Consider the following 27,920-nt stretch of genomic DNA (forward strand, 5'->3'; position numbering starts at 1 on the left):
CCTCAACTTAGAAATCCAGTCCTAAATTAAAAACAAAACTGAAAAAACATCCATGTAATCTCAAAACAAGGTTGGGCAAAGATGGCAGCATGGCCTAGTGGATACCAAAAGGGCCTGGGAGTCAGAAGGACCGGGCTCTAAACCCAGCTCGGCCACTTCCCTGCTGTGTAACCTTGGGCAAGTCGCTTCACTTCTCTGTGTCTCAGTTACCTCATATGTAAAAAGGGGATTAAAACTGTGAGCCCTATGGGGGACAGTGATTCTGTCTGACCTGATTAGCTTCTATCTATCCCCACCCTTGGTACAGTGCCTGGCACATAGTAAGCTCTTAATAAATACAACAAAAGTGCAGTTAAATTCAATAAAATTGGACCTTTAAAAAAAAAAATGAAAGAGCCATTTAACACCACTTGGATATGACCAACTGGTCAGCAGCATGGCTCAGTGAAAAGAGCATGGGCTTTGGAGTCAGAGGTCATGGGTTCAAATCCCAGCTCCGCCACTTGTCAGCTGTGTCACTTCGGGCAAGTCACTAACTTCTTTGTGCCTCAGTTACCTCATCTGTAAAATGGGGATTAAGACTGTGAGCCCCAGTTGGGACAACCTGAACACCTTGTAACCTCCCCAGCACTTACAACAGTGCTTGGCACATAGTAAGCGCTTAATAAATGCCATCAAAAAAAAAAAAAGGGGGAAAAAATCATTCATTCATTCAATGGTATTTATTGAGCACTTACTGTGTGCAGAGCACTGTACTAAGTACTTGGGAGAGTAGCTCAATCTAAGTGGTCAGAATTCCGGTCAAGTTGAATCAGGATGAGGCCAGAGATGGGTGGCGAAGGAGATGGTATTCACCCTCTGAGCCACATTATCTTCCAGCACCACTGTTCCCACGTGAATAGCAGTGGCTCTGGCAGGTGGGCCACGACAGACCAATTGAGCTGTCACTGTCACTGAGGAAAGCAGACCCAGCTCAGCGCTAGGACCAAGTTCCAGTGGGCCCAGTTGGCCCGTGAGCTTAAACAGTAGCCCCTAGTGGCCTACTCACTCCTCCTACCCACCCCCTGGCTCATCTGCCTCCTCCCGACCACCTAAGGGAAACATGGACTGTTGCCTTCCTCTAGCCCATTGACTAAGATGCCAGCCATTTTTTTTTTTTTGAAAAAAAGAGCAGTATTCTGTGACCTTGAGGTTTCTGTGATGAAAAACCATGTCCCGCTAAAAAAGTTAAGTGGACAGTGGTAGTTGACTCTCCAAAGTCAGAACACCAGGTCACCTTAATACAAGCAGAAATTTACCATTTCCACAAGTAATCGCCAGGCGGAGAATTTACGGCAAGCGTTTTATAGAGTTCAAAACAGAGTAAGAACAGAAGCTCTAAATTGGTAGAGCACTTCAATTACACTACATCTGTGCCCCCCAGAGGCATAATTCTGTTAACCCACAGCGGTTATTGCTGCTGGGAAAATATTACCTTCTTTCTACTCATCTCTACTTAGCTATCTCAGAAGTCTCCTTTGAGAACTGATTTTTTTTATTATTAAATATTTGCCAGCTTTGTATGATAAAAATTTGCATACACTCCTGGAACTTCAGCGGAAACTACGATAAAGACTAAAATACATATGGCAACCTCAACTGGCCCTTGAAAAATCTTTGAACCCAATTCCACACACAGCTCTGGAAGCAAAAGAATGAAAATGTATATTTTTCCTGGTCCAGGAGATAAATGAATCATTAGGGGAAGGTTAAGATTAAAAGGCATCCATTTTCCAAATGCCCTGAGAATGTGTAAAAGAGTATCTTGTCCAATTTAGAATACAAGGATAATCCGGAAAGAGTACCTTGTTTACATAAATATGTTGCCAGACAAATATTTCAATTTTCTTCTAAATAAATGTCCAAGGAAACCATATTTATCTTACTTTTCTGGACCTACTCGGGGGAAGCGGGAGGAAAAGATTACTAAAGTCCAGTCTAACTCTTCACAGAGCCCTGGAAGTTGAAAAGATTAGGCAGGGATACATTAAGAATGGAAACTTAATTTTAAAATATGAAATCTAAAAATTTCCAAATCCAGCGATCCAAATATAAAGATACACAGATCAGGTTAGTTTGTTGTTTGTTTTGTTTTTTGGTATTTAAGTATGTACTATAATAATAATAATGTTGGTATTTGTTAAGCACTTACTAAATGCCATCATTATTATGATTATTATTATTATTACTATGTGCCAAGCACTGTTCTAAGCGCTGGGGTAGATACAAGGTAATCAGATTGTCCCATGTGGGGCTCACAGTCTTCATCCCCATTTTACAGATGCGGTAACTGAGGTACGGAGAAGTAAAGTGACTTCCCCAAAGCCACACAGTTGACTAGTGGCAGAGTCAGGATTAGAACGCACGTCTGATCCCAAGCCCGAGCTCTTTCCACTAAGCCACGTTCCGTTCATGGACAAAATGGGATTTAAGGGTGCAACTATGAGTCCCGTTACTTTGAAGTCCTGGTAGGAAGGAATGAAAATGTGGTTGTAGAGGTCCCACATCCAGTAAAGTGTTTTAGGCTATAAACCCACCAGCCAAACGCAAAGCGCCACTAGGCATTACACCCTATCATTCATGATTCCGGCTATAAAGCATTTAACTTGTTTAGAATCGGCTTCCCCACATATGTGTAGTGTTTTTTTAAAAAAAGATTTCTTAGCCCTGTAATGCCTTGTTATTCGTCTTCCAGGTAGGTAATGGCACTGGCTAACCATGAGTATGTGTGAAAGGTGGGGAAAACTCAGTCAGAAGACGTATGAATGTTGAAGAGCCCAGCCTCCCCTGTGGTGGTCTACAAAAGCCTAATTCCCCTTCCAAGTTTTAGGGATGAAGTAGGGAGTAGAGGGAGCCGCCAGGGCTGGGGGAGCTGGAGAAATGGATGGTGGGGGAAGAGGCAGGAGGGTCAATGAGAGACCAGTGACAGGGATAAGGCTCAGTCAGCCTCTCTTGCAGTTCCCAAGCCCAGTGAAGGTATTGGTTAAGCGCTTACTGTGTATCAAACACTGTTCTAAGGGCTGGGGCAGATACAGTCTAATCAGGTTGGACACAGACCCTGTCCCACAAAGGGCTCACAGTCTTCATCCCTATTTTACAGAAGAGGTAACTGAGGCACAGAGAACTCAAGTGAATTGCCCAAGGTCACACAGCAGTCAAGTGGAGGAGCCCGGAGTAGAAGCCACGTCCTTCTGACTCCCAGGTCTGTGCTCTATCCGTTAGGCTGCACTGCTTCCCAGTTCTCCAGTCCTTCTGCCACTCTTTCCCAAAATTCCTACAAGCCTACTCTCTACCCAACCATCCTGCCATCCCTCCCGGGAAGTGACAGTTTGGATATTGATTAATCACAGATTCCTGACATGCATACAGGGAATTGGTGTCAACTACCACATTCTCGGGGTAGTAGCAGCATGGCTCAGTGGAAAGAGCGCAGGCTTTGGAGCCAGAGGTCATGGGTTCAAATCCCAGCTCCGCCAACTGTCAGCTGTGTGACTTTGGGCAAGTCACTTCACTTCCCTGGGCCTCAGTTCCCTCATCTGTCAAATGGGGATGAAGACTATGAGCCCCCCGTGGGACAGCCGGATCACTTTGTAACCTCCCCAGCGCTTAGAACAGTGCCTTTGCACATAGTAAGCGCTTAATAAATGCCATCATTAATTAATTAATTAATTACCATTAGATACCTGTCGTTCACCGCTGCCTAGAAGCGGGGCCCTGATATTTCATCAGAAAACACCAGGGGCAGTAGAACCAAACTGAACTAGGCTTACAGTACCTGCTCACCTAATCTCCTACTACAGCCTAGCCAACACACTCCACTCCTCTAGCGCCAACTTACGCCCTGTGCCCTGATCAATCATATTCATTGAGCGCTTACTGTGTGCAGAGCACTGTACTAAGCGCTTGGGAAGTACAAGTTGGCAACATATAGAAACAGTCCCTACCCAACAGTGGGTTCACAGTCTAAAAGGGGGAGACAGAGAACAAAACCAAACATACTAACAAAATAAAATAAATAGAATAGATATGTACAAGTAAAATAAATAAATAAATGGAGTAATATGTACAAACATATAAACATCTCGTCTTTCTCGCCGCCAATCCCTTTCCCACATCCGCCCCCCCATTGCCTGAAACTCCCACCCCCTCCATACACGCCAGACCACCACTCTCTCCACCTTGAAAGCATTATTAAGGTCACACCTCCTCCAAGAGTCCTTCCCCGATTAAGGCCTCTTTTCCCCGGCTCCCTTTCCCTTCCGCGTCATCTATGACCTTGAGATCCTTGGTATTCGCTCCACCCAACTGTACAGCACTTGTGTACATAGCTTTAAATAATATGTTATTACAAATTACTTATTTATTCACATTAAAGTCCGTCTCCCCCTCTAGACTGTAAGCTCATTATGGGTAGGGAAGGCTAATTCTGTCGTACTACACTCTCCCAGGTGCTCAGTACGGGGCTCTGCACATAGTAAGAACCCAATAAATATGATTGATTGATTGACTGCTCAGAAAACCTGATGCTGGTGTGTTACATGTGTTTCTGGAGAGATCGTTGTGGAACACAAAGTCCTTTCCACACAGGTACACCAATAGGCCGTTCCACCCAATGACAGTCTTTGTGTTGTTGTGCCATTGTGAAGTGGTGCAAGGGAAGCTGACAAAGGGTAGCCAACACAAATCAGGTATTGCCACGACTCTTGCTGCTTCAAGTTGTCCACCGTGACCTAGTGGAAAGAGCCCGGATCTGGGAGTCAGAGGACCTGGGCTCTAATTCCTGCTCTGCCGATTGCCTGTTGTGTGACTTTGGGCAAATCACTTCACTTCTCTGGGCCTCAGTTACCTCATCTGTAAAATGGGGATTAAGACAGTGAGCACCAGGTGGGACATGGACTGCATCTAACCTGATTATCTCCTATCTACCACCTGCGTGCAGAGCACTGTACTAAGCGCTTATATTCCCGCAAGTGCTTAGTACAGTGCTCTGCACACAGTAAGCCCTCACTGAATATGATTGAATGAAGTAATTTAGGCCATTCCTGAATGATAGGTTAATTTCAAGTTCTTTGAACAATCTTCATGGCATGCAGAAGCAGGCGGATTTAGGAAGATTTGGTACAGTGCCTGGCACACAGTTAGCATTTAACGAATACCCTTAAAAAAAAAAACAACCTCTCCAGTTGTAATGCTATTTCTCTGAAGTCCCATGGTCCCTAGGATCTTTGCATTCCTAAAGGTGGTGTTGGCCAAAGAAAGTTAAAGAGAGGATCACCCATCCCAGTGGGCCTGGGAGTCACAAGGTCATGGGTTCTAATCCCGGCTCCGCCATTTGTCTGCTGTCTGATCATGGGCAAGTCACTTCACTTCTCTGGGCTTCAGTTACCTCTTCTGTAAAATGGGGATTGAGACTGAGCCCCACTTGGGACAGGGATTGTGTCCAACTCAATTTTCTTGTAATAATAATAATAATGATAGCATTTGTTAAGCGCTTACTATGTGCATAGCACTGTTCTATGTGCTGGGGAGGTTACAAGGTGGTCAGGTTGCCCCACAGGGGGCTCACAGTCTTAATCCCCATTTTACAGATGAGGTGACTGGGGCACAGAGAAGTTAAGTGACTTGTCCAAAGTCACACAGCTGGCAATTGGCAGAGCCGGGATTTGAACCCATGACCTCTGACTCCAAAGCCTGGGCTCTTTCCACTGAGCCACACTGCTTCCAGCCCCAGCGCTTAGCATGGTGCCTGGTACATAGGAAGCACTTAACAAATATCATTATTAATAAAAGGAGTAGAAGACTGAGCCTTGACCAAAGGGTAGTATGACATGCCAAATGGCATGCCACCCTAACCCCCAGTTGAAGGATACCAATGCCAGTCTTTTCTCTAGCAATGGCAGTAGCCGCTATAAACCAAACCTAGGACTATTCTTAAACCTTGACCTCTCTGCTTTATATCTCTCTTGCTCAAAAGAGAATCGTCCTATCTGGCGGCACTGATAATGTTAAAAATAACAATATAGTCATTCTGAGCTCACCCCTGAATTGGGAAAACACACACAACAGCAGCAAATAGAACCTGACACCTAAACGCTGCTGATGTTATTGCCAAAGGGGGATTTGAATACACAAAACTTCACGGCAACTGGTGTCACAAAAAACATCTGAGTAAGGCAAGGATAACTTTTTGTAGAACATAAGAGAAATAAGCAACGCTTAGTCAACAGAAAGGATTACTAAACAGCAACAAAAGGGGGAGAAAAAATGAAGCTGAGTCCTATCTATGCTACCTCAAGTGTTTAGTGAAAATGTAAATCACTAATATATAGTAACATATAATTGACTTTTAATTATATCATATAATTGATCTAGCAGTGCTTAGAGCAATGTTGGACACTGAGCTTAAGAGCTTAGGAAATACCATAACAATATGGTATGGCAACTTCAGTACCAGGACGTGCAGAACTGTAAAGTCACATAATGACATCTTAGAAGCAGTCTGCTACCGAGAAATATTTTGTAAATATATAATGCCTACCTGGAATGATATCATTGATATGCAGGAGAAGTGTACTTTCTACACTTGCAAAACTACAAAGCTGATTTCCGTTGAATCGTCCATCCCAGTTTCCAATTGGATTATCCTGAAAATTTAAAAAAAGCCTCCAATGTTAAAGATTAATTAAAGAAATTTCCCCCCGCGATTACATGTTCTACTTTATGCCCAGTGTTAAATAATTTATTCCGTGAAACGTTATTCTGTCCAAAATAATATCCTTGGACGAAGAAAAACTGATGATGTGCCTTCCCCAGTGAACTCTACCATAAAATACTAAGAGAATTGTTGAAAATCAGATTCCTTGATCAACTGTGAATGTACCATAAAAACATTCCTGGGTTTCTCTTCTCCAAAAGTACAGATAGAGAGCATGAAACTCGTGCAACTTCACAACTATGCAGTTGCCCTCAAATGGTGAAATGATTCAGCCCAATGCTCCCCAATTTGGAAGGCCATTCAAGTCCCCTGCTATCGGTTGCTCGGAGCCTAGAGGTTGTCAAATACGTAATTCATCACTCTGTTCCAGTTTATGACTCACCACCACCCACTTTGGGGCCTGAATTGATGTGCGCCCAACCCCCAGCTATAGGGTAAATCAAGACAGTGGTGGGCTCAGAAGATGGGTCAAGGGAGCTTTCACAATTATCTGTGATGCTTCCCTGATCTCCTCTGGGTTGGGGGTGGCAGGGAGCATTCCCGTTGTGGCCTAGTGGAAAGAGAACAGGCCTGATAGTCAGAGGACCTGGGTTCTAATCACCCTGCCGCTTGCCTGCAGTTGGACCTTCAGCAAGTCACTTTACTTCTATGCAGCTCAATCTCCTCATTTGAAAAATGGCAATTCAATAGCTGTTTTCCCTCCTCCCTACACTGCTTCACAGAGAGTAGGGAATGTGCCAGACCTGACTATCTTTTTAATCTACCCCAGTGCTTAGTACACAGAAAGCACTCGATGTATGCCCCAATTATTATTATTGTCATTGGAGAGACCAATGAAGGATTTAGAAAAAGTTTATCCCTAATCACATCAATCAATTGCATTTTTTGAACATTTATTGTGTTCAGAGCACGGGATTAAGTGCTCGGGAGAGTATAATGTAACAGTAGACAGGTTCCCTGCCCACAGCAAGCTTACAGTCTGGGGGGGGAGACAGACATTAATATAAATAAATAAAATATGGATGTCAAGTGCTGTGAGGCTGAGGGAGGGGCAAACAAAGGGTGCTAATCCAAGGGCAAGGGCGACCCAGAAGAGAGTGGGAGGACAGGAAATGAGGGCTTAGTCAGGGAAGCCCTCTTGGAGGAGATGTGCTTTTAATAAGGCTTTGAAGGTGGGGAGAGCGATCCTCTGTCAGAGAGAAAGAGGGAGGGCATTCCAGGCCAGAAACAGGATGTGGGTGAGAGGTCGACGAAGAGACAGACGAGATAGAGGTACAGTGAGCAGTTTGGCATTAGAAGAGTGAAGTATGCAGGACGTAAGATAGATGAGGGCAAGGTGACTGAGTGTTTAAAAACCAATGGTAAAGAGTTTCTGTTTGATGCAGAGGTGGGGAGGCAATGACCGGAGGTTCTTGAGGAGTGGGGAAACATGGACTGAACGGTTTTGTAGCTAAATGATCTGGGGAGCAGAGTAAAGTATGGACTGGAGTGGGGAGAGGCAGAAGACAGAGGGGCCAGCAAGGAGGCTGAACAGTAATTAAGATGGGATAGGATAAGTGCTTGGATTAACGTGATAACTGGTTGAATGGAGAGGAAAGGGCAGATTTCAGTGATGCTGGGAAGATTGAACTGACAGGATCTGGTAACAGACTGAATATGTGGCTTGAATGAGAGAGATGAGCCTAGGATAACGCAAAGGTTATGGGCTTGTGAGACAGGGAGGATGGGGAGGACGGGGTTTGGGTGAGAAGATGAAGAGTTCTATTTTGGACATGTTAACTTTGAGGTGTTGGCAGGACATCCAAGTAGAGATAATCTGAAGGCAGTTCTCCCTCTCCAGACTGTAAACTCATTGTAGAGAAGGAATGTGTCTGCTATACTGTCATACTATACTCTCCCAAGCACTTATTACAGTGCTCTGCACACAGTAAGGGCTCAAAAAATATGACTGACACTGAGAAAATATGAGATGGCAGAGAAGGAGAGAGATCAGGGCTGGAGATGGAGATTTGGGAATCAACTGCATAGAGATGGTAGTTGAACACATGGGAGTGAATGAGTTCTCCAAGACAGTAGGTGTAGATAGAAAATAGGAGACCCAGAACTGAGCCTTGAGAGACTCCCCAGTTAGTGAGTGGAAGGCAAAGGAGGAGAATGGGAAAGAGACTGAGAATGAGTGGTCAGAGAGAGAGAGGAGGAGAACCAAGACAGGACGGTATCAGTGAAGCCACAGTTGGACAATGTTTCTAGAGAAGAGGGTGTTTGACAGTGATGAAGGCAGCTGAGAGGTCGAGGAGGATTAGGATGGAATAGAGGCCACTGGATTTGGCAAGAGGGAATTCACTGGTGAAGGGGGCAGAAACTAGAGTGGAAGGGGTCGAGGAGAGAATTAGAGGCTAGAGGTCAGGGAGGGCAAAGCAATCAACTATTCCTCAGAACACCGGTTGGTACTACTGTCAGAGAGAGACTCCTGAGATGTCTCTCAACCCCTCCACTGTCATCAGAGCCTCAGCGAGATTCATAAGGAACCTGGTATCTCTCCAACAGAGGTCCTGTAGGTAGTGGGGTGAAGCTGCAAGCTCAACTCCCACCATCTTCCTCCTTACTCTTGCCCAGGAGGAAGCGGCTATGACCCCCAGGCTTGGGAAGGAATGGGAAGACAGTCATATGTTCTGGATCTTCCAAGACCAAAGAGCCAGAACATGGGGGATGGGAGCTAAAACCCAACCTCCCCCTTCCCCCTTCAGAGGCAAACTGCTGACAGCGTGATGAGGAGCACCCCTTTAGTCAGGTTAGAATGCTAGGAGAAATTAGTACACCCCAAAGTCAGGCCCGCATTTATCTGCCCTGTGACACTGGTTTTCACTGTTTCCCCCAATGCACCTAGCTCCACCCACACCGTAGGGCGCTTAACAAATCACTGGGATGGTGGAGATGCCAATGGAAGAGATCCGGTGTGACAGTGGCTGAGGCCTTTGCCCTGTATGTGTTCTCCCATTTTAAATTTACTCCTTTTCCAGTAGAAGAGTTCTTTATACCAGATAACTGTTCTCACCTTCCATATTCATATAGAAACACTCTTCTTGAGCCATTATTTTGCACTATCATTCATGGCCCATCAGCAGAAAAAAGAGTCATTTGGGGGCCTAATGAACACCGAAGAAGTTTGTACATTCCAATTTCAGAACATTCAAATTTTAACCACGGAGCATTAAGAAAATGTTTCTTACCATGTCCACGCCGACAAAAAATCCTAAACTTTCTTTTCCTGGCAAGAAATCACAGAAGATAACTGTTCCGGACTCTATTCCTTCTCCAACCTTCAGAGAAACTCTGGAATTTATTTCCAGAGGGGGAAGGCCAACCTGCATGGTATCGATCGGAGCCGCGTAATCGCTTTCCAATCCGTTGTCATCATCTTCGAGAATCTCTAACTTGTCCAGAGCAACAAATACGCCGCAATCTTCATCACACCGAAAATACTGTTTCCCTTGATATAATCCATCAGTGAAGCCTTGACCACGACCCTCTTTCTAAATTGAGGAAAGAGACAAAATGTTTCTGAATGTCAGGCACCAAGAAATATATACATAAATATAGGTATATATATTTTTTAAAAAACGGCGTTTGTTAAGTGCTTACTATGCACCAGACAGAAAAAAAAAAAGATTGAAAGCAAAGAGTGATTTGCAGGAAAGCCTTCTTGAAGTCAGAGTGGGACATGCAGATAATAACAATAGCAATAATAAAAATAATCTTAACAATAGTGGTATTAGTTAAGTGCTTACTAGGTACCAAGCGTAGTATTGAGCCTGGGGGTAGGTATAAGATCAGCAGGTCGAACTCAGTCCCTGAACCACAAGGGACTCACAGTCTAAGGGGGAGGGATCAAAATAAGATGAAGAGGGGAATATCAAGACTAAAAACATTCAGGACCACACAGCCTGGCAAGCCAAGGACTTTTATACAATGGCCAAATGGAAAGAGCACAGGCTTGGGAGTCAGAAGGACCTGGGTTCTAATTCTGCTGCCACTTGTCTGCTGTGTGACTGTGAACAAGTCACTTAACTTCTCTGTGCCTCAGATATCTCATCTGTAAAATGGAAATTAAGATGGTGAGCCATGTGGGATGTGGACTGTGAACAACCTGACTAGCTTGTATCTACCCCAGCACTTAGTACAGTGCCTGGCACATAGCAAGCGCTTAACAAATACCATTTAAAAAGGAAAAAGTTATTCACCATTCTCTAACGAAGATGAGGAATGAAGACGGCTCCATCTTCATCCCGGGCAGAGAAAATATTGAAGAAATGGTAATCGATCAGTGTTAATTATTGAGTGCTTAACGTTGCAAAGCACCATACTAAGCGTTTGGGAGAGTACAACCCAAAAGAGTTCCTAGAAACACTCCCTGCCCACAATGAGCTTACAGTCTAGAGGATGGTTAACAGCATTTCAATGCTCTTCTGTACACACCTTCCACCATCAAAGAGAAGACCCAATGAAAAACCTATCTCCCTACAAGGTGTACACGTAGACTTCTGCATCTAGACTTCTCTACCTTATGGAAACAGCACCAGAGGAGTTAGAACCCTGACAGGCAGAAAAGCTAGCAGATCTGAAGTCATGCCAGCCAAAATTAATAAGCAGGGAAGCCACTGCGGCTGCTAGATGTTTAAATAGACTTTTCTCCTCAGCCTCTCCATCCCCTAAAAGGAAGGCAGAAGATTTGATGGCAGGGACGATTACTGTTCTCACCGTTCTTGGTGATGGGTAAAATCCTAGTCAGAGTCTTTTTGGCTTGGCTACTGGTGGATATCATTAATCATGCCCTCACAGAACTGCAGTGGGGCTTTCAAGACCCCAAGTGGCACTGCATTTGGCATTGTTGCTGCACATCAAATAGTGGGTAAGTGTGGAGAAAAACCTCAAGATTTCCATGCTGCATTCATTGTAATTTCTACAGAGCTACCGATATCAGCAGCCGATTTGACAGCTATTAAACTTGCTGCCCTGAGAAAGTATAAAGTGCCTTAGACTATTCTTCATCCACAGGGTCAACACTATTAGAATTTTAAGTGAGCGGTCTTTACGGTGACTCTGTTGCTAATGAAGTAGAGTGGGATTAATAGGTCCAGGCTTGTTCAACCTAATTCAATGAGGCCGTGATCGGGACCAACACACAAGATGAAAAGCTGCCATCAAAATATGGTTTTCGTGCTCCAGGAAACTGTTCCAATTCAAGAGGAGCCAAGGTTCTGCCGAAGTCCTTGAATCAGTTAGAAGGGAACTGCTGTTGATGACTGTGCTCTAGAAGCACAAGGAGACAGGCAAATAAATATGGACTACTGAGAGGATGACCAAAAAGCTACAAAGCAAAGATTAGATGATAAAGGATTCATATGACGCTTCCCTTGAAAAGCCCTCCCCTCCCACCCTAATTTTTATAACAGATACAATGGCCTAGTGGAGAGAGCACGGGCCTGGGTGTCAGAGAATCTGGGTTCTAATCCTAGCTCCGCCACTTGTCTGCTATGTGACCTTGGGCAAATTATTTAACTTCTCTGTGAGTCAGTTCCCTCACCTGAAAAATAAGCATTAAGGTAATGAACTTTATCAAACTATCAATAGTATTTATTGAGTGTTTACTCTGTGCAGAGCCCTATGTGGGACAGATAGACTCCAACCAGATTATTTTCTCTCTACCCCAGCGCTTAGTACAATGCCTGGCACATAATAAATGCTAAACAAATACCATAAATTAAAAACACCTACTTCTGCTTACACAGGGCATTGCTCTCAACTTCCTTGCCTGACAATGCAAGGATAGACAAAGAAATAGAAAATGATCAAGACACCAAGCATGTTCTTGAGAAGCAGCATGGCTTAATGGATACAGCACATGCCTGGGAGTCAGAAGGACCTGGGTTCTAATCTCACCTCCACCACTTGTCTACTGTGTGGTCTTGGAAAAAACCACTTCACTTCTCAGTGCCTTAACTACCTCACCTAGAAAATGGGGATTAAGACCGTGTGCCCCTTGTAGGACAGGGACTGTGCCCAACCCGATTTGCTTATTTCCACCTCAGCGCTTAATACAGTGCCTGGCACATAATAAGCACTTAACAAATACCATTATTATTATTATTACTTATTACTATTATTACTAATAATAATAAGATGAACAGATGGTGGCACCAACTTAGTATCCAAATCTGCAGAGAATCTGAAGGGCCTGCACCATTTCCATCAGCATCTCTTATGCGCCATTTGAAAATCAAATGGCAAGAAGGATTACAAATAATGAGATCTTGGGCATGCTCTAATTACTAGAATTGAGGAGAGGCTGATTACGTCCCAGTTTCCTTAGGCAGAGCACATAATAGTAACAGTAGTAATAATAATAACTGTGGTATTTGTTAAGTGTTTACTATGTGCCAGGCACTATACTAAGTGCTGGACTGTAGATTGTAAACTCACTGTGGGCAGGGATTATGTCTGTTTATTGTTATATTGTTTATTATATTAGATTCTCACAAGCATTTAGTACAGTGATCTACAGACAGTAAGTTCTCAATAAATACAACTGACTGAGTAGAACAGCAGTAGTTGTTAGAATAGTATCAATTGGCTGGTCGACCACAATGCACTGTACTAAGCAATTGGGGCACTGCGGCTGAGCAGAAGACATACCCCCTGCCCACAAGAAGTATACACTCTAAAACACTTACAGAGTAATCATAACTATAGTACACTAACTATACAATTGGGTTTGCACATACATAAGTGCAGAGGGGGGTATAAAACAAAGTGAGAAGCACTTGAGAAGCAGCATGGCCTAGATGAAAGAATAAGGGCAAGGTTCAGAGGACCTGGGTTCTAATCCTGACTCCAACTTTGGCTTGTCTGGGTGACCTTGGGCTATGGAAAGAGCCCGGGCTTTGGAGTCAGAGGTCATGGGTTCAAATCCTGGCTCCGCCGATTGTCAGCTGTGTGACTTTGGGCAAGTCATAACTTCTCTGTGCCTCAGTTACCTCATCTGTAAAATGGGGATTAAGACCGTGAGTCCCAAGTGGGACAACCTTATCACCTTGTAATCTCCCCAGCGCTTAGAACAGTGCTTGGCATATAGTAAGTGCTTAATAAATGCCATTATTATTATTATTATTATTTACCTTCTCTGGGTGGCCTCAGTTTCTACATCTGTAAAATGGGGATTCAGTACTCGTTCTCCCTCTCCACAAGTGCTTAGTACAGTGCTCTGCACACAGTAAGCACTTAATAAATATGATTGAATGAATTAGACTGCGAGCCACCCATGGGACAAGGGCATGGCAGCCAATCAGATTATCTTGTATCTATCCCAGTGCTTAGTACAGGGCTTGGCACTTAGTAACCACTTTACAAATGCCGTTACATACAGAAACATAAGGAAAGGCAGGAGAGTCAAGAGTGAGGTACAGCACGAAGCTTAGTTTGGAAAGAACAGAGGGAACAAGCTGAGAGGAGCAGGGAAGAGACTTCCGATATCTAAGATGGAATGAGTTGGTGGCTGCACACAGTAAATATTCAATAAATACCGGACTGATTGACTGACAGCCTTGAAGTCATTCTGGAAATTTTCTGCTTCATGAGAGGGAAATGGGAAGCCACTGGAGGATTTTGAGGAATGAGGAGAAGTGAGATGAGTGGTGCTTCATGAAGATGATGTGTGCAGCAGAGTGTAGGGCAGCTTGGACAGGGGAGAGGCTGGAGGTAGGTAGATTATCATGGAGGCTTTTGGCCTGGTCAAGCCACAATATGACCAGAGCTTGGACCAATATGGTAGCAGTCTGGCTGGAGAAGAAGGGGCCGATGCAAGAAATACTGCGTAGGAAGAACTGACAGGTTTTAGTCCTTGAAGACAGAGAGTAAAAAGACAGTGAGGAGTCAAAGACGACTCTAGACTGTAAGCGTGTCTCTCGATTGTAAGCCAGTCGTGAGCAAGGAGTGTATTCTCTTTACTGTCGTATTGTACTCACCCAAATGCTTAGTAGAGTGCTCTGCACACAATAACCGCTCAATGAATGTGTCTGAATGAATGACACAAGGGGGTGGGAGCATAGGGGAGAGGCAGGATGGTGTGTCATTGGCAGAGACAAGAAGAGCAGGTTTAGCAAGGAAGATGAATAGTTCAGTTTGGGACATGTTGAGTTTGAAGTGCCAACCAGACAACCAAGAGGAGATTCAACCATTCGATTGTATTTTTTGAGCACTAACTGTGTGGCAAGCACTGTACTAAGCCCTTGGGAGAGAATAATATAACAATAAACCGACACAATTCCTACCCACAGAGAGCTGTCCTGAAGGCATGAGGAAATCAATCGATAGACCTTATTGAATACCCGTCGCATACAGAGTACCTCAGAAGACACTTGGGAGTGTTCAATAAAATTAGAAAGTATATTCTCTGCCTTCAAGGAGTTTACACTCTACTGTGGAAGACAGATTCCATAAAGCTGTACCCTTTAAGTACTTGATAGTCTCCCCACCTTCATCCCCACAGTAAGCGCTTAATAAATGCCATTATTATTATTATTATCATCTGTGACATTCATTTATATTAACATCTGTTTCCCCATCTAGACTGTAAGCTCCTTGTGGGCAGAGAACATGTCTACCAACTCTCTTGAACTGTACTCTCCTGAGTGCTTAGTATATTCCTCTGCACACAGTATGTATTCAATAAAAACGATTGATTGATGGATACTATGGTACAGTACAGACCTAAGGAAGTATTTGAGTATATAAAATACTACAGGGAGGTTGTATTTAATGAGGGCTTTCAGGTTAGATGAGAGGTCAGGGCTGGAAGAGTGAATTTGAGAGGTCAGGGAGGGAGAAGTGTATTTGGGAGCCAACTATCCAAGTAATCAAGCCTATTTACTGAGCATTTACAATGTGCAGAGCACTGTACAAAGTACTTGGGAGAGTTCCCCAGAGGTGGTAGCTGAAACCTTGTGAGCAGTCGAGGTCCCTGAAAGCACGGGTGTACAGCAGAGGGAGGAGGGAGTCCAGAAGAGAGCCTGATGGAACCCCGTAGTGAGAGGCTGTGAGGCAGAAAAGCAACTAGCAAATAAGGCTAAGAAGGGGCACTCGCCAAGGGAGGAAAGGAACGAGGTTATTACTGCGTCCGCAAAACTGTGGCCTGACAGGATTTCAAGGAGCGGTCTATGGTGTCAGAAGTGGCGGCGAGGTGAAAGGGCACAAGAACAGAGCAGCATGGGAAGCAGTGTGGCCTAACGGAAAGAACACAGGGTCGGGAGTCGGAAGAACCTGGGTTCTAATCTCAGCTCCCCCACCTTGTCTGCTGTGTGATACTGGGCAAGTCACTTCACTTCTAGGTGCCGCAGTTGCCTTATTGGTAAAAATGGGGATAAAGTAATTTTCCCCCTCCCCCGTAGATTGTGAACTCAAGGTTTTTGTTTTTTAATGGTGTTTGTTAAATACTTACTACTGCCCAGCACTATACTAAGAACTGGGGCAGACACAAGATAATCAGGTTGGACACAGTCTGTTCCAAATAGGGCTCACAGTTTTAATTCCCATTTTATAGATGAGGTAATTGAGGTATAAAGAAGTTAAGTGACTTGCCCAAGGTCACAGATCAGGCTAGTGGCAGAGCCCGGTTAATAATAATAATAATAATAATAATAATAATAATAATAATAAAAATAATGGCATTTATTAAGCGCTTACTTTGTGCAAAGCACTGTTCTAAGCGCTGGGGAGGTTACAAGGTGATCAGATTGTCCCACGGGGGGCTCACAGTCTTAATTCCCATTTTACAGATGAGGGAACTGAGGCCAAGAGAAGTGACTTGCCCAAAGTCACACAGCCGACAATTGGAGGAGCCGGGATTTGACTCCAAAGCCCGGGCTCTTTCCACTGAGCCACGCTGCTTCTCTAACTCGTCTCTAACACTAACTCTTGGGATTACAACCCAAGTCTTGTAGAATATAAACTCATTGTGGGCAGGGAATTCACCTGTCATATTTTTATAATGAACTCTCCCAAGCATTTAGTACAGAGCTCTATACAGAGTAAGTGCTCAATCAATATGATTGACTGACTGAATGACTCCGACTTCAGGTCCAGGCTCTTTCCATTAGGCCACGTTTCTTCACCACCCAGTTGACACATAGACTTTGTTAGATCTGTTTACACTGTATCTACCTGAGCACTTATTACAGTGCTTGGTATATAGTAAGCACTTAACAAATACCACAGTAATTATTAGTAATGGTAGAAAGGCAGACAGCAAACTCCCCAAGCAATAAAGTGGTGAACTGAGGTTGGGGGACGGTAAGAGGTGAGAAAAGGCGGCGGAACAGACAGAGGAGTCAGAGCCTGGGAGTCAGGATCTGAGTTCTAAACCGGCTCTACCACTTGTCTGCTAGGTGATTTGGGGCAAATCACTTCTCTTCTGTGGTTCTCAGTTTCCACATCTGTAAAATGGGATTAAGCCTGCGAGCCCCATGTGGGACACGGACTGTGTCCGATTAGCTTGTATCTACCCTAGGGCTTAGTACAGTGCCTGGCACATAGTGAACACTTAGCAAATACCATTAAGAAAATGAAGTATTTTCAAGGTACAGTGAAGAGCAAAGCCAAGTGATGCAACATACTTGACGTCTGCCAGGACAAGAGCTGAAGACAGATGGGCCTCTCAGTCAGTAATTAGGAACAGGAGATGACGCCTACGTTTGTAACTTGGGGAAATTCATGAGAACAAGAGGCAAAACTGAAAACAGTGCCTGGCCATGTAAGTAGTAAATCTTCATCAAAAGCATTTATAGGAGCTACACCTACCTACAAAGCGCTAGGGGGATAGAGGGTGATCAGGTTGTCCCACGGGGGGCTCGCAGTCCTAATCCCCATTTTACAGATGAGGGAACTGAAGCACAGAGAAGTTAAGTGACTTTCCCAAAGTCACACGGCTGACAATTGGCAGAGGGGTGATTTGAACCCATGACCTCTGACTCCAAAGCCCGTGCTTTTTCCACTGAGCCACGCTGCTTCTCATAGGCACCCGTCTGAGCATGGCATTGCTGTTTGGCTCTCTGATCACTCAGTCCTATAATAACCCATTTAACATCTTCGGCAGGAAATTCTGGTGGGACAGTTCCTCTAAAGTGTTGCGCCGAACTCTGGCTAACACCAAAACCTTTATGGAAGGACCGGGCCTACTTACCAGCAACTCTACGCCGAAGAAGATTCCTGACAGCGTTCTCTCCGTTAACAAGGGTCCTCTGAATCGCACGATTCCGGAAAATTTTTCTTCCCCTGATCTCAGCTGTACTTTCACAGATGTTCCCACGTCAATGTGAAGCCCTTGACTCAGTCTGTTGTGATTTTTAAAGAGGCTGTACCTTTCTTCACAATTGGTAATTGCTAAGAGCAGCTCCGTGAATTTCTCGTTGATTTCGACCACATCTTTCTCATCCACAAAAAGGACCACATGTGGTTGCTCCAAAATTTTTAATCCAATCTGAATTTTCTTGCCTTTGGAAGAAGCAATCCTTGAATGTCCCAAAGAACGGTCTTGCACATATTGCCCTATACTCCCCTTTGGTATTTTAAGAAGCTTTTGGGTTTGTTTATCGAGGACACTGCATTCCTGAAGAAGCAAAAAAAAAATCCGTTCTTCCCAATAGGGTGGGATGATTTTTTCTTGGCTCCATAAGCCTGAACTCATTGTGATTTGAACTTTGAAAGATGATTTCAAGAAAAAGAAACAAGTAACACGCTAGTAGAGACGCTGAAGAAAGTCAGTTCGCTTGTCGTCCCAGAGCTCGGTTTCTGCAGTTCTGTGTCCATATTGTAGAGGTTTCAGATCGAAAATCCTAACGGACAAGCAAACAGAAATTTTATCATCTCTGCCTTCAATGAGCTCTAACTGAAGTCAATCATTTGAATAAAAATTATGTGTAAAGTTACTCATCCCCTGACTACACGTGTAAGAGAGATTGCCTGAAAAATAAAGTGAATTATGGGGAGATGGGGAAGCGGGGTTGGTGGGGTGTGTGTGTGGAGGGTGAAACATGGACTTTGTTTTAAATTAAGTAAAATTCAAAGTAGTTGGGTAATGGATACCACCGCAGTCAGCAGGAGAGCCAGAGTCTATTCTCCCCCCGGTTCAAAGCCTTATTGAGGCACATCTCCTCCAAGAAGCCTTCCCAGACTAAGCCCCACTTTTCCTCATCTCCCACTCCCTTTGCTCTTCCCTCCTCCCACCCCCACGGCACTTATGTACAGATCTGTAATTTTATATATTTATATTGATGTCTGGCTCCTCCACTCTAGATTGCAAGCCCAGTGTGGGCAGGGAATGTGATTGCTTATTGCTGTACTGTGTCCTCCCAAGCACTTAGTACAGTGCTCTGAAAATAGTAAGCGTTCCATAAACACAACTGAATGAATGAATGGATGTAGTGAGCCCCTGTGTAGGACCAGGAACTATCGGGGCTCTCCTCTCTGCCCTCAAGAAGAGCCCCCTACTCCCTTCCCCGATGCCAAGTAACTTAAAAGACGACAATGATTCAACTAACGTAAATCAGTCAACAAGGACAATTGTCAAGTTCCCTTAACCCAGTCCTCAATTTAGATTTTGAAAAGTCTCATTAGAAAGAGGAAGAAAGCGAAGTAAAACTTCTAGTTCAAGAGACTTTTACTTAAAATGAACAAATTTCATTTTCAAACTACAGATGAAAAATGTGGACACGAAATAGGAAAAATTCAAAGATCTATGCACTCCCAAATCCCTTTATGGCTCAGTGAAGAGTGAAGAAATGTAGGAGTTTTATATTATTTGTGCTTCAGCATTTAGAACTAATGAAATTCCTCAACTCACTTGGCCTAAATTCTACCCCAAGCTGTGTTTTGGTCACTGGGACATTCTACATCCATTTCATTGGTATCATTTCCTTATTCATACCCTTTTCGCTGTCACAACTCTTCCTTGGTTTTTGCCTTTACCACTTAGGGTTGGTTTTTTTTGTATTATTCTACCCATCACTCAATTCGGTTCCCTCCCCCAACTCTAAAATGTGAAACCCTAGATGTCTTGATAACCTACTACACTAGGCACTGCATTTCTAAAAGCCACAGACGGCAATTTCTATTGTCAATCTTTTTATTGACATAAAATATAAATCAACACACTAAACTTTGTGTGAGAAAACACAAAGGGGTTTATAAATTAGAAACATCACACTTTTTCAAACTAGCAGTCTTGATAAATTAATTTCCCAAAGGGAAACAATGATTCCTATACATAATCCATTCAAATAATGCTTCCATTCAGGCTTCTGAATACAGGACTGTATTTGTTTCAACTTTATTTTGGGGAACAAAGATCTAAATTTCTCATTCTGTGTAACAGCAGGAACTGGTAGCCCCACTACTGCATTTGAAGATCTGTTTTTATCATGCTGGCAAAACCACATTTTTAAAAATAGTAATAAAATGTCAAGTAAAATCCAGCACTGTAATCTATCCAGGGTGTGTGCTGAGTACTTTGTGTAGACCACTCTACCCGTTGTTGGGTAGGGACCATCTCTATATGTTGCTGACTTGTACTTTCCAAGCACTTAGTCCAGTGCTCTGCACACAGTAAGCGCTTAATAAATACGATTGAATGAATGAATACAATAGAATTGAGAGGCATGATTCCTGATCACAAGTCGTTTACAGTCTAAAGGAGGAGCTTAAGGTCTAGAGGGACTGTTTTCCTTAAAAGAATTTTTTAAATGTTTTGGCTAATATATAAGATCATTGTATTTCCATCCACATTTTCATTTTAAAAGGCACGTATTGGCTGAGCTTTGTGTAGTTTTCTATAAATTGTAAATCTTCATTAAATCAGAAAACTGTGTTTTGCCTGCCTATTAAACATGCTGAAGGCAAACGCCCACTCATCACAGAATTTTATGTGAATAACTTGGATCCCAATTCAAAATTGAAAATCAACTGATTCCATTTAAAAATACATTTGAATTCATTGGGACACTTTTGCACTGTTTTCTTATTGCTCATTAATAAGACTTCTTGTTCTAGGAATTTTAAAAAGACATATTCTGGGGGAGGGAAGGCTGGTGAGAAAGTCTATTTTGCCTGAAGAGAAGGCTAGAAGGGGAATTTGTTAATGTCACCAAAAAATAATACTAGTAATAATTATGGTAATGGTGATATGTGCCAGGCTGTACAAAATGCTGGGATCGATACAAGCAAATCGGGTTGGACGCTGTCCCTGTCACACATGGGGCTCACAGTCCTAAGCCCCATTTGATGGATGAGGTTACTGAGGCACAGAGAAGTGAAGTGACTTGGCCAAGGTCACACAGCAGAAAAGTGGCAGAGCCAGGAGAAGGTACCAGGTCTTTCTGACTGCTGGCCCACTAGGCCACACGGCTTCTCTATGTGTCTATCTTACTCTCACTTAAATCATGAACCTCTTGTGGGGCAGAGACTAGGTCTATATTTACCCCACTGCTAAGTACAGTGCTTGGCACATAGCAAATTCTTAATAAATATATGATGAGGACAGAGCACGGCCTAGTGAAATTAACAGGGAAATGAAAGTGAGGAGATTAGGGATCTTGTCCCAGCCCTGCCACTTGCCAGCTAGTGGACCTTAAGCAAAGCACTTAACTCAGCCTCAGTTTCTTCATAAGTAAACTGGGGATAAAATATCCATGTCTTGCCCTCTAGCACTGTGAGGGCCAAGTGGGACAGGGACTGTGTCCAACCTGATTATCTTGTATCTAATGCAGTGCTTGACACAGTGCTTGGCACATAGGAAGTACATAATAAACAGCTTCATTATTATTATAACAATTAGAAACAAACTTCCCAATGACAGGTTGTGACCTTCACAACACTGCTAAAATCCGCCCTTTCCTCTCCATCCGCACTGCTAAATGTTAATCGAATATCTTATCCCTTGCTGACCTCTCTGTCTCCTGTCTCTCCCCACTCCAGTCCATACTTCACTCTGCTTCCCAAATCATTTTTCTGCAACAACATTCAGGCCATGTTTCCCCACTCCTCGAGAACCTCCAGTGGTTGTCCATCCACTTCCGCATCAAACAGAAACTCCTTATTAATGAATTTAAAGCAGTCAATCACCTTGCCCCCTCTTACCTCCCCTCACTGCTCTCCTCCTACAACCCAGCCCACACACTTCACTCCTCGAATGCTACTCTTCTCACTATACCTCAAGCTTATCTGTCTCGCCGCCGACCTCTCGCCCACGTCCTGCCTCTGGCCAACAATGTCCTCCTTCCTCATATCCAACAGACAATTACTCTCCCCTCCTTCATAGACTTAATGAAGGCACATCTCCTCCAAGAGGCCTTCCCTAACTAAGTCTCTTTTCTTTTTCTTCCACTCCCTGTGGTGTCACCCTGACTTGATCCCTTTAATCATCCCTACTCCCAGCCCAACACCACTTATGTTCATTTCTGTAATTTATTTACATTAATGTCTGTCTCTAGACTGTAAGCTTGTTGTGGGCAGGGAATCTGTCTGTTATACTGTATTTTCCTAAGTGCTTAGTACAGTGCTCTGCACACAGTAAGCACTCAATTAATACGATTGACTGATTGGCTTCAGTGAACACCTTGCTAAAGTCTTCATCTTAGAGAGCTTTTCAAGAAAACGATATGGTTCACTCTAATTTCCCTAAAAAGGAGGAGGGATTGGAGAAGATGACTTTAAAGTCTTTTCCCGCTCTTCAAGTAATATTCTGACAACTGAAGTAGCGCTACTATGGAAGCTTTGAAGCTACACCATAAATTTAGCATTACAGGATGTGCTGCCTATCCGATAGATTATATTTAAGAAGAAAAGGCCACATGCGGTTTTTGCGGAGTTTGTATAGCTTGGGAGTTTCAATTCATGAAGTAATAGTTACTTGCGCCTTAAGGATACTTTAGGACTAAAACTCCAGAGACTATAGATTAAAATTAAACTAAGAGAAAAGGAGTTTCTTATGCTGAGCAAGCAGAGAATATAAATGCACAAAGTGCTATATCTGTCGTCAGGTAAAACATCTTACTGGGCAGCATCTGGGCACCCTAATAAAGAATTAAAGGAAAACCCAGGTTTGAAAGACTTACTATCAACCACTGTCATAATACGGTACAGAATTTGAAATGGCTCAAAAACAATAATATGTTTATAAGACAAATTGCAACAGAATCATCAGTCTGCTCTAACAGATGAATCCCAGTAAAAGAGGAGAAATCAACAGGTCATTACAAGTGGCTGAATCATTCATGTGGCTAAAAATATGGATACTATTCCAGTCACAATGGCTCACCTAGTGAGAATGTCTTCTCAATGCTCTTTCCTGCCCCAATCTGCATAGTCACAGGAATCACTTCACATGGAAAAACAAACGAGAGGTTGGAATTCAAGAACTTCCTCCATCTCCTGGGATATACTGTTTTAGAAAGTACTGGAGGTTTTCCACTCATTATCGGAGTTCAGAAAGAATATAAAATAGAATAAAACTGCCTTGCCCTAGACTGACTACAAATCAGGTTGGTAAGATAAAATGTGCCTCTTCCAGTACCTCAGATAGAACACCATTTTGGAGGGGAGGATGAGAGAGAAGGTGGGGGGAATAGGTGGCACAGGATCCCTATTCAGAGAACTGGCAAGATGAAAATCAACTTGCCAAGGACTGTTCCAGGCAGGAATCAAAGCTAGCCACTCCTATATTTAAACAGTTTTCAGCTGGACAACCACACCTAGGGCCTCATCTGCACGGAAGAACCCAATGCTCATTTAAACAATTTTTCAAGCCTCAAATCCTCCTGTTTCTTAACAGCGTGACTGTTCTTGGCCTTATCTATGAACATGATGATAAAATTTAGTTATGTGATGGCCACCCCCTGCCTACCTCCTGATTGACTTTAATGTCTGTCTCCCCATCTAGACTGTAAGCTCCTTGTGGGCAGGCAATGTGCCTAGCAATTCTGTTGTATTGTACCCTCCCAAATGCTTAGTACAGTGCTCTGTATGCTGTAAGCGCTCAAGAAAGGCCACTGATTGATGGATTAGGGTCTCCTAGACCCAAAGTAGTGGTGTCTCAGGGCTGCCTTCTGGGGACTCCAGGGTCTGTGAAAACAACAGGATATGAGAAGAGGACCAGAGGCTAACAAGTCCAAAATGATTTAGTTCAATCAGGCAGACTTATTAAGGGGATAGGTTAATGGAGCAGGTTTTTCCAAAGGGATAAGCATTTTCCACTGATATTCTTCCTTGCAAGTATTTGGTTGATGCTAAAGGTTTGCTTTGTCCTGTCAGTTTGGGACCAGAATGTGGGCACTTCCACATTTTTTTAAATTTTTTTAAATGTTTAAGTTTTTTTAAAAAGTGTGCATGTGCACACACACACACACACTTTTTTTATAGCATATAGTACATGCCTATACCATATAACCATGTATATAGAAAGAAAAAGACAAGAAAGTAAACTAGATCACCCTTCCACAGAAGGAGGCGAGTCCTTATGCTTACATGACCCAGCCAAACTGCTCAAAGTACAGCTATGTTCGGCAAGAGAAGCGGATGGTCCGGAGCAGGGCACTGGTAAAATAATAAGTGCCAGGATGCCCAATCCGGCTGGAATTACTCCAAAGAGAATGCTGTTCTTTCAACCTTAGGGTTCAATGAGGCCCGGGCACTAAGCTGCCCCTGGCCAGCAGAAGTACCCAGGAGTAGACTTGTCTCTGATGTTGCGCCAAGCCCCAACCAAGCCTGTGGCATTCGCCTCATTCACTGTAAGTCGGAGTCTCCCAGACTTTGCCCCCACGACTTGAAATGTCTTACTTCTCCCCACAACATGCATAATATCTGGTCTCATCAGACTGGAAAGGCACCTGGAAATTTCTTAGTCTAATCCCTTTTAACACTCTGAGTCCATTTATACTTTCAGTCCCTGCTATGTCATGTCTGATATTTAATTTCCAATCTCAGTAGGGAGAGTTTAAAATCCGCTAGATATTACGCACATATCTCAATTGTCGTTTGCTCCTATATGAGCTAAACTGAAGGCGGGGATTCCATTTCCCCATCAATCACTACAAACCATGACTTCATTTTTTGCAGAGAACTTCCTCCAGATACTGTCCAACTAGGGCAAAAACTCCATCTGTACCTCTTCGCCCACTTTCAAATACAATGTTCATTTCACAATCCTTGTGAGAGTTTTCTAATAATGTTAATCTGCCAAGTGCTAGGTCAAAATTGCTGTACCAATGAAACAATACAGTTCAATTTTGAAGGCAATGATAATGATAATCTGTTTTTAGATCCTCAATTTATGTGGGGCATGAAAAGCCTACAGATTTTCATTTTGCATTACAATGGTAAGAACTTCTCATATACAAGAATCCAGATAGTGTAAGATGATCAGAGTAAAGGTCTTGCTATGATGTCATTCTGCTTCTCCCTCTCATTTTTCTTGCCTTCAACTATAACTGCGGTTTTAACAAATGATTCTGGCAAAGAGAAGAAAGTCGGGTTATGATAGGCTTTTTTTTTTTTTAAGTTAAATGCCCAGGTCTTGTCAAAAAGTAGCTTCCATTCAAGTGAGGGTCATGTTGACAAGAACACTGCAGGATTTTGTGGACGGAACATAAGGAAATGGTTTTCAGGGCTTCAATAAACATTTCAAGAACAGCATATCCCCCTGATTATGTACTAGCTCCAATCCACCCACTTACATTCTTGAGAATGGCAGGCTAATACTTATGCCCTATTAAGGCCATTAATTTAACCTGGGGTGTGCGTTGAAGGGCGGGGGGGAAGAATTGCAAGAAAATAATCAACTCTTGGGCTCTCCAGCCCACCCACACCCTTCATTTTTTCCTAGGGATTGATGCCTACAAGAGGAACAGCTCCTTTTCAGAATTTGCTAGAACAGCTAAGAACCTGAGTTAATTCATTCATTCAATCATAGTTATTGAGCACTTACTGTGTGCAGAGCACCGTACTAAGCGCTTGGGAAGCACAAATCAGCAACATATAGAGACGGTCCCTACCCAACAACAGGCTCACTGTTTAGAAACGGGCTGACAGCGCAACTTCTAGGGAGGGTAAATAAACCACCTTCCAAGAGCATTTGAGATTCTCACCCGAGTTGTCTTCCCCAGAGGAATCTATAGCCACAAGTTATCAGTAGCCACACGAGCCGAGGAATGACTGAATCCGGTTTCTTGGTGGCAGATGGCTGTTCATTTATCAGACCTTTAAAACTAAAGAAAAAATAATAATAACACCTGGACGTCTAACGGAACACCCCTGAACAGTAAAACTCACAGGTGTTCTAAAATCCTCACGCGGATGCTGGGAGAACTGAAACAGGGCAAAGCAAGTCAGTCCCCAAAGGTAGGATTTGTGCACCCCACTCTCCCTCCCAGCAAACTCTTCTTGGGGGGGGTGGGGGGGAGAGACACTCTCCCTCCCTGCAAACTCTTCTTCTTGGGGGGTGGGGGGGGGGGGGGGGGGGGGAGACAGCAGAGACCCAGGAGTCCCAGCGCCAGAGTAGAGTGGTCTAGGAGGGGCAGGCTGCTAAGCCTGCTCTGGTCATGGCTTCTGGGCCTGCTCTGCTCAAGGCACCCGGGTCTGCTCTGGCCAAGGCATCCGGGCCTGCTCTGGTCAAGGCGTCCGGGCCTGCTCTGGTCAAAGTGTCCACCTCAGGGCCTCCTCTGGTCAAGGCCTCAGGGCCTCCTCTGGTCAAGCTGTCTGGGCCTGTTCTGGTCAAGGCGTCCGGGCCTGCACTGGCCAAGGCATCCGGGCCTCCTCTGGTCAAGGCCTCAGGGCCTCCTCTGGTCAAGGTGTCTGGGCCTACTCTGGTCAAGCTTTCCGGGCCTGCTCTGGCCAAGGTATCTGGGCCTGCTCTGGCCAAGGCATCCGGGCCTGATCTGGTCAAGGCGTCCGGGCCTGATCTGGTCAAGGCGTCCGGGCCTGATCTGGTCAAGGCGTCCGGGCCTGCTCTGGTCAAAGCATCCGGGCCTGCTCTGGTCAAGGCATCCGGGCCTGCTCTGGTCAAGGTGTCTGCCTCAGGGCCTCCTCTGGTCAAGGCCTCAGGGCCTCCTCGGGTCAGGGCCTCCTCTGGTCAAGGCATCCGGGCCTGCACTGGCCAAGGCGTCCAGTCCTACTCTGGCCAAGGCGTCCGGGCCTACTCTGGCCAAGGCCTCAGGGCCTCCTCTGGTCACGGCCTCAGGGCCTCCTCTGGTCAAGGCATCTGGGCCTACTCTGGTGAAGGTGTCCAGGCCTGCTCTGGTCAAGGCCTCAGGGCCTCCTCTGGCCAGGGCCTCCTCTTGTGTCAGGGCATCCGGGCCTCCTCTGGTCAGGGCCTCAAGGCCTCAGCTGCCCCATCTGTAAAATGGGTCTCTCCACCACTTCTTCTCCACACACCCCCCCCCACCCCAACTCCTGACGTCCAGGCAGGAGGAATGAGCTCACCAAAGGCCAGTTCCCCCTCAGCAGTGAACGGGTGCCCATTCCTGTCAGGGGGGTTGGGATTTCCACACACACCCCCGGCCCGGCCTGCAGGGGGCGTGGCCCGGGAGGAGGAGGAGGAGGCGGGGCGGGGGAAACCCCCGACTGTGACGTCACAGGGGGCGCACCATCCCGGCGGGGCGGGCGGGGGGGGAGGGGATGATAGGGGAGGGGCGGGAGACGCAGATAACGGACCCGATGGGGGGCCGGGGAGGACCGTGGCCTTGCTGCCCTCCCCGGCGCTGCCCTCGCCCCACTCACCGCGGAGCCGCGGGTCCCTCCGCCTCCCCCGGCGGCTCGCCTCGATCCTCGCCCGCCTCGGTCCCCCCCTATTTACCTCAGGAGAAGGCGGCTGCCTGCCTGCCTGCCTGGGCACCCCCCCCCCTACCCCCAGCCCCCTGCGCTCAACCGAACCTGCTGCCGGAGCCGCGCCGTCCCGGCCAACCGCGGCCCGAGGACCCGCCTACGCTCAACTCCGATTGGCCCGCGCCCTGACAGCGCTGCCTCCAATGGCAGCGCCCTCCTCCGCCGAAGGGACTTTCCGCGCCGTCAAGCTCGGTCGAACCAAAGGGAGGGGGGAGGGCTGTCAATCAGGTGACGTAGGCGAAAC

At 44.9% G+C, this 27,920-nt stretch overlaps 1 protein-coding gene across 5 annotated transcripts in view; it reads right to left on the reverse strand.

The window, feature by feature from the left end:
* Positions 1–27,647, reverse strand: part of CYLD (CYLD lysine 63 deubiquitinase) — a 50,105-nt gene extending 22,458 nt beyond the window's left edge. For 3 of the 5 annotated variants that reach the window (XM_038753662.1, XM_038753661.1, XM_038753658.1), the window contains exons 1-5: positions 27,275–27,354; positions 25,942–26,061; positions 17,988–18,639; positions 9,985–10,287; positions 6,578–6,683 (exon numbers count right to left, since the gene is read on the reverse strand). In XM_038753662.1, coding sequence (XP_038609590.1) covers positions 6,578–6,683; positions 9,985–10,287; positions 17,988–18,491 — 913 coding nt within the window. In that variant the 5' untranslated portion in view covers positions 18,492–18,639; positions 25,942–26,061; positions 27,275–27,354. Of the gene's footprint in view, positions 1–6,577; positions 6,684–9,984; positions 10,288–17,987; positions 18,640–23,117; positions 23,178–25,941; positions 26,062–27,274; positions 27,355–27,571 lie in introns of those variants that run through there. The other 2 variants (XM_038753660.1, XM_038753659.1) reach the window with 2 other exon arrangements.
* Between the last annotated feature and the right edge of the window lie 273 nt (positions 27,648–27,920).

Source organism: Tachyglossus aculeatus, chromosome 11, assembly GCF_015852505.1.
Source record: "Tachyglossus aculeatus isolate mTacAcu1 chromosome 11, mTacAcu1.pri, whole genome shotgun sequence".
Taxonomy (NCBI): Eukaryota; Metazoa; Chordata; class Mammalia; order Monotremata; family Tachyglossidae; genus Tachyglossus; species Tachyglossus aculeatus.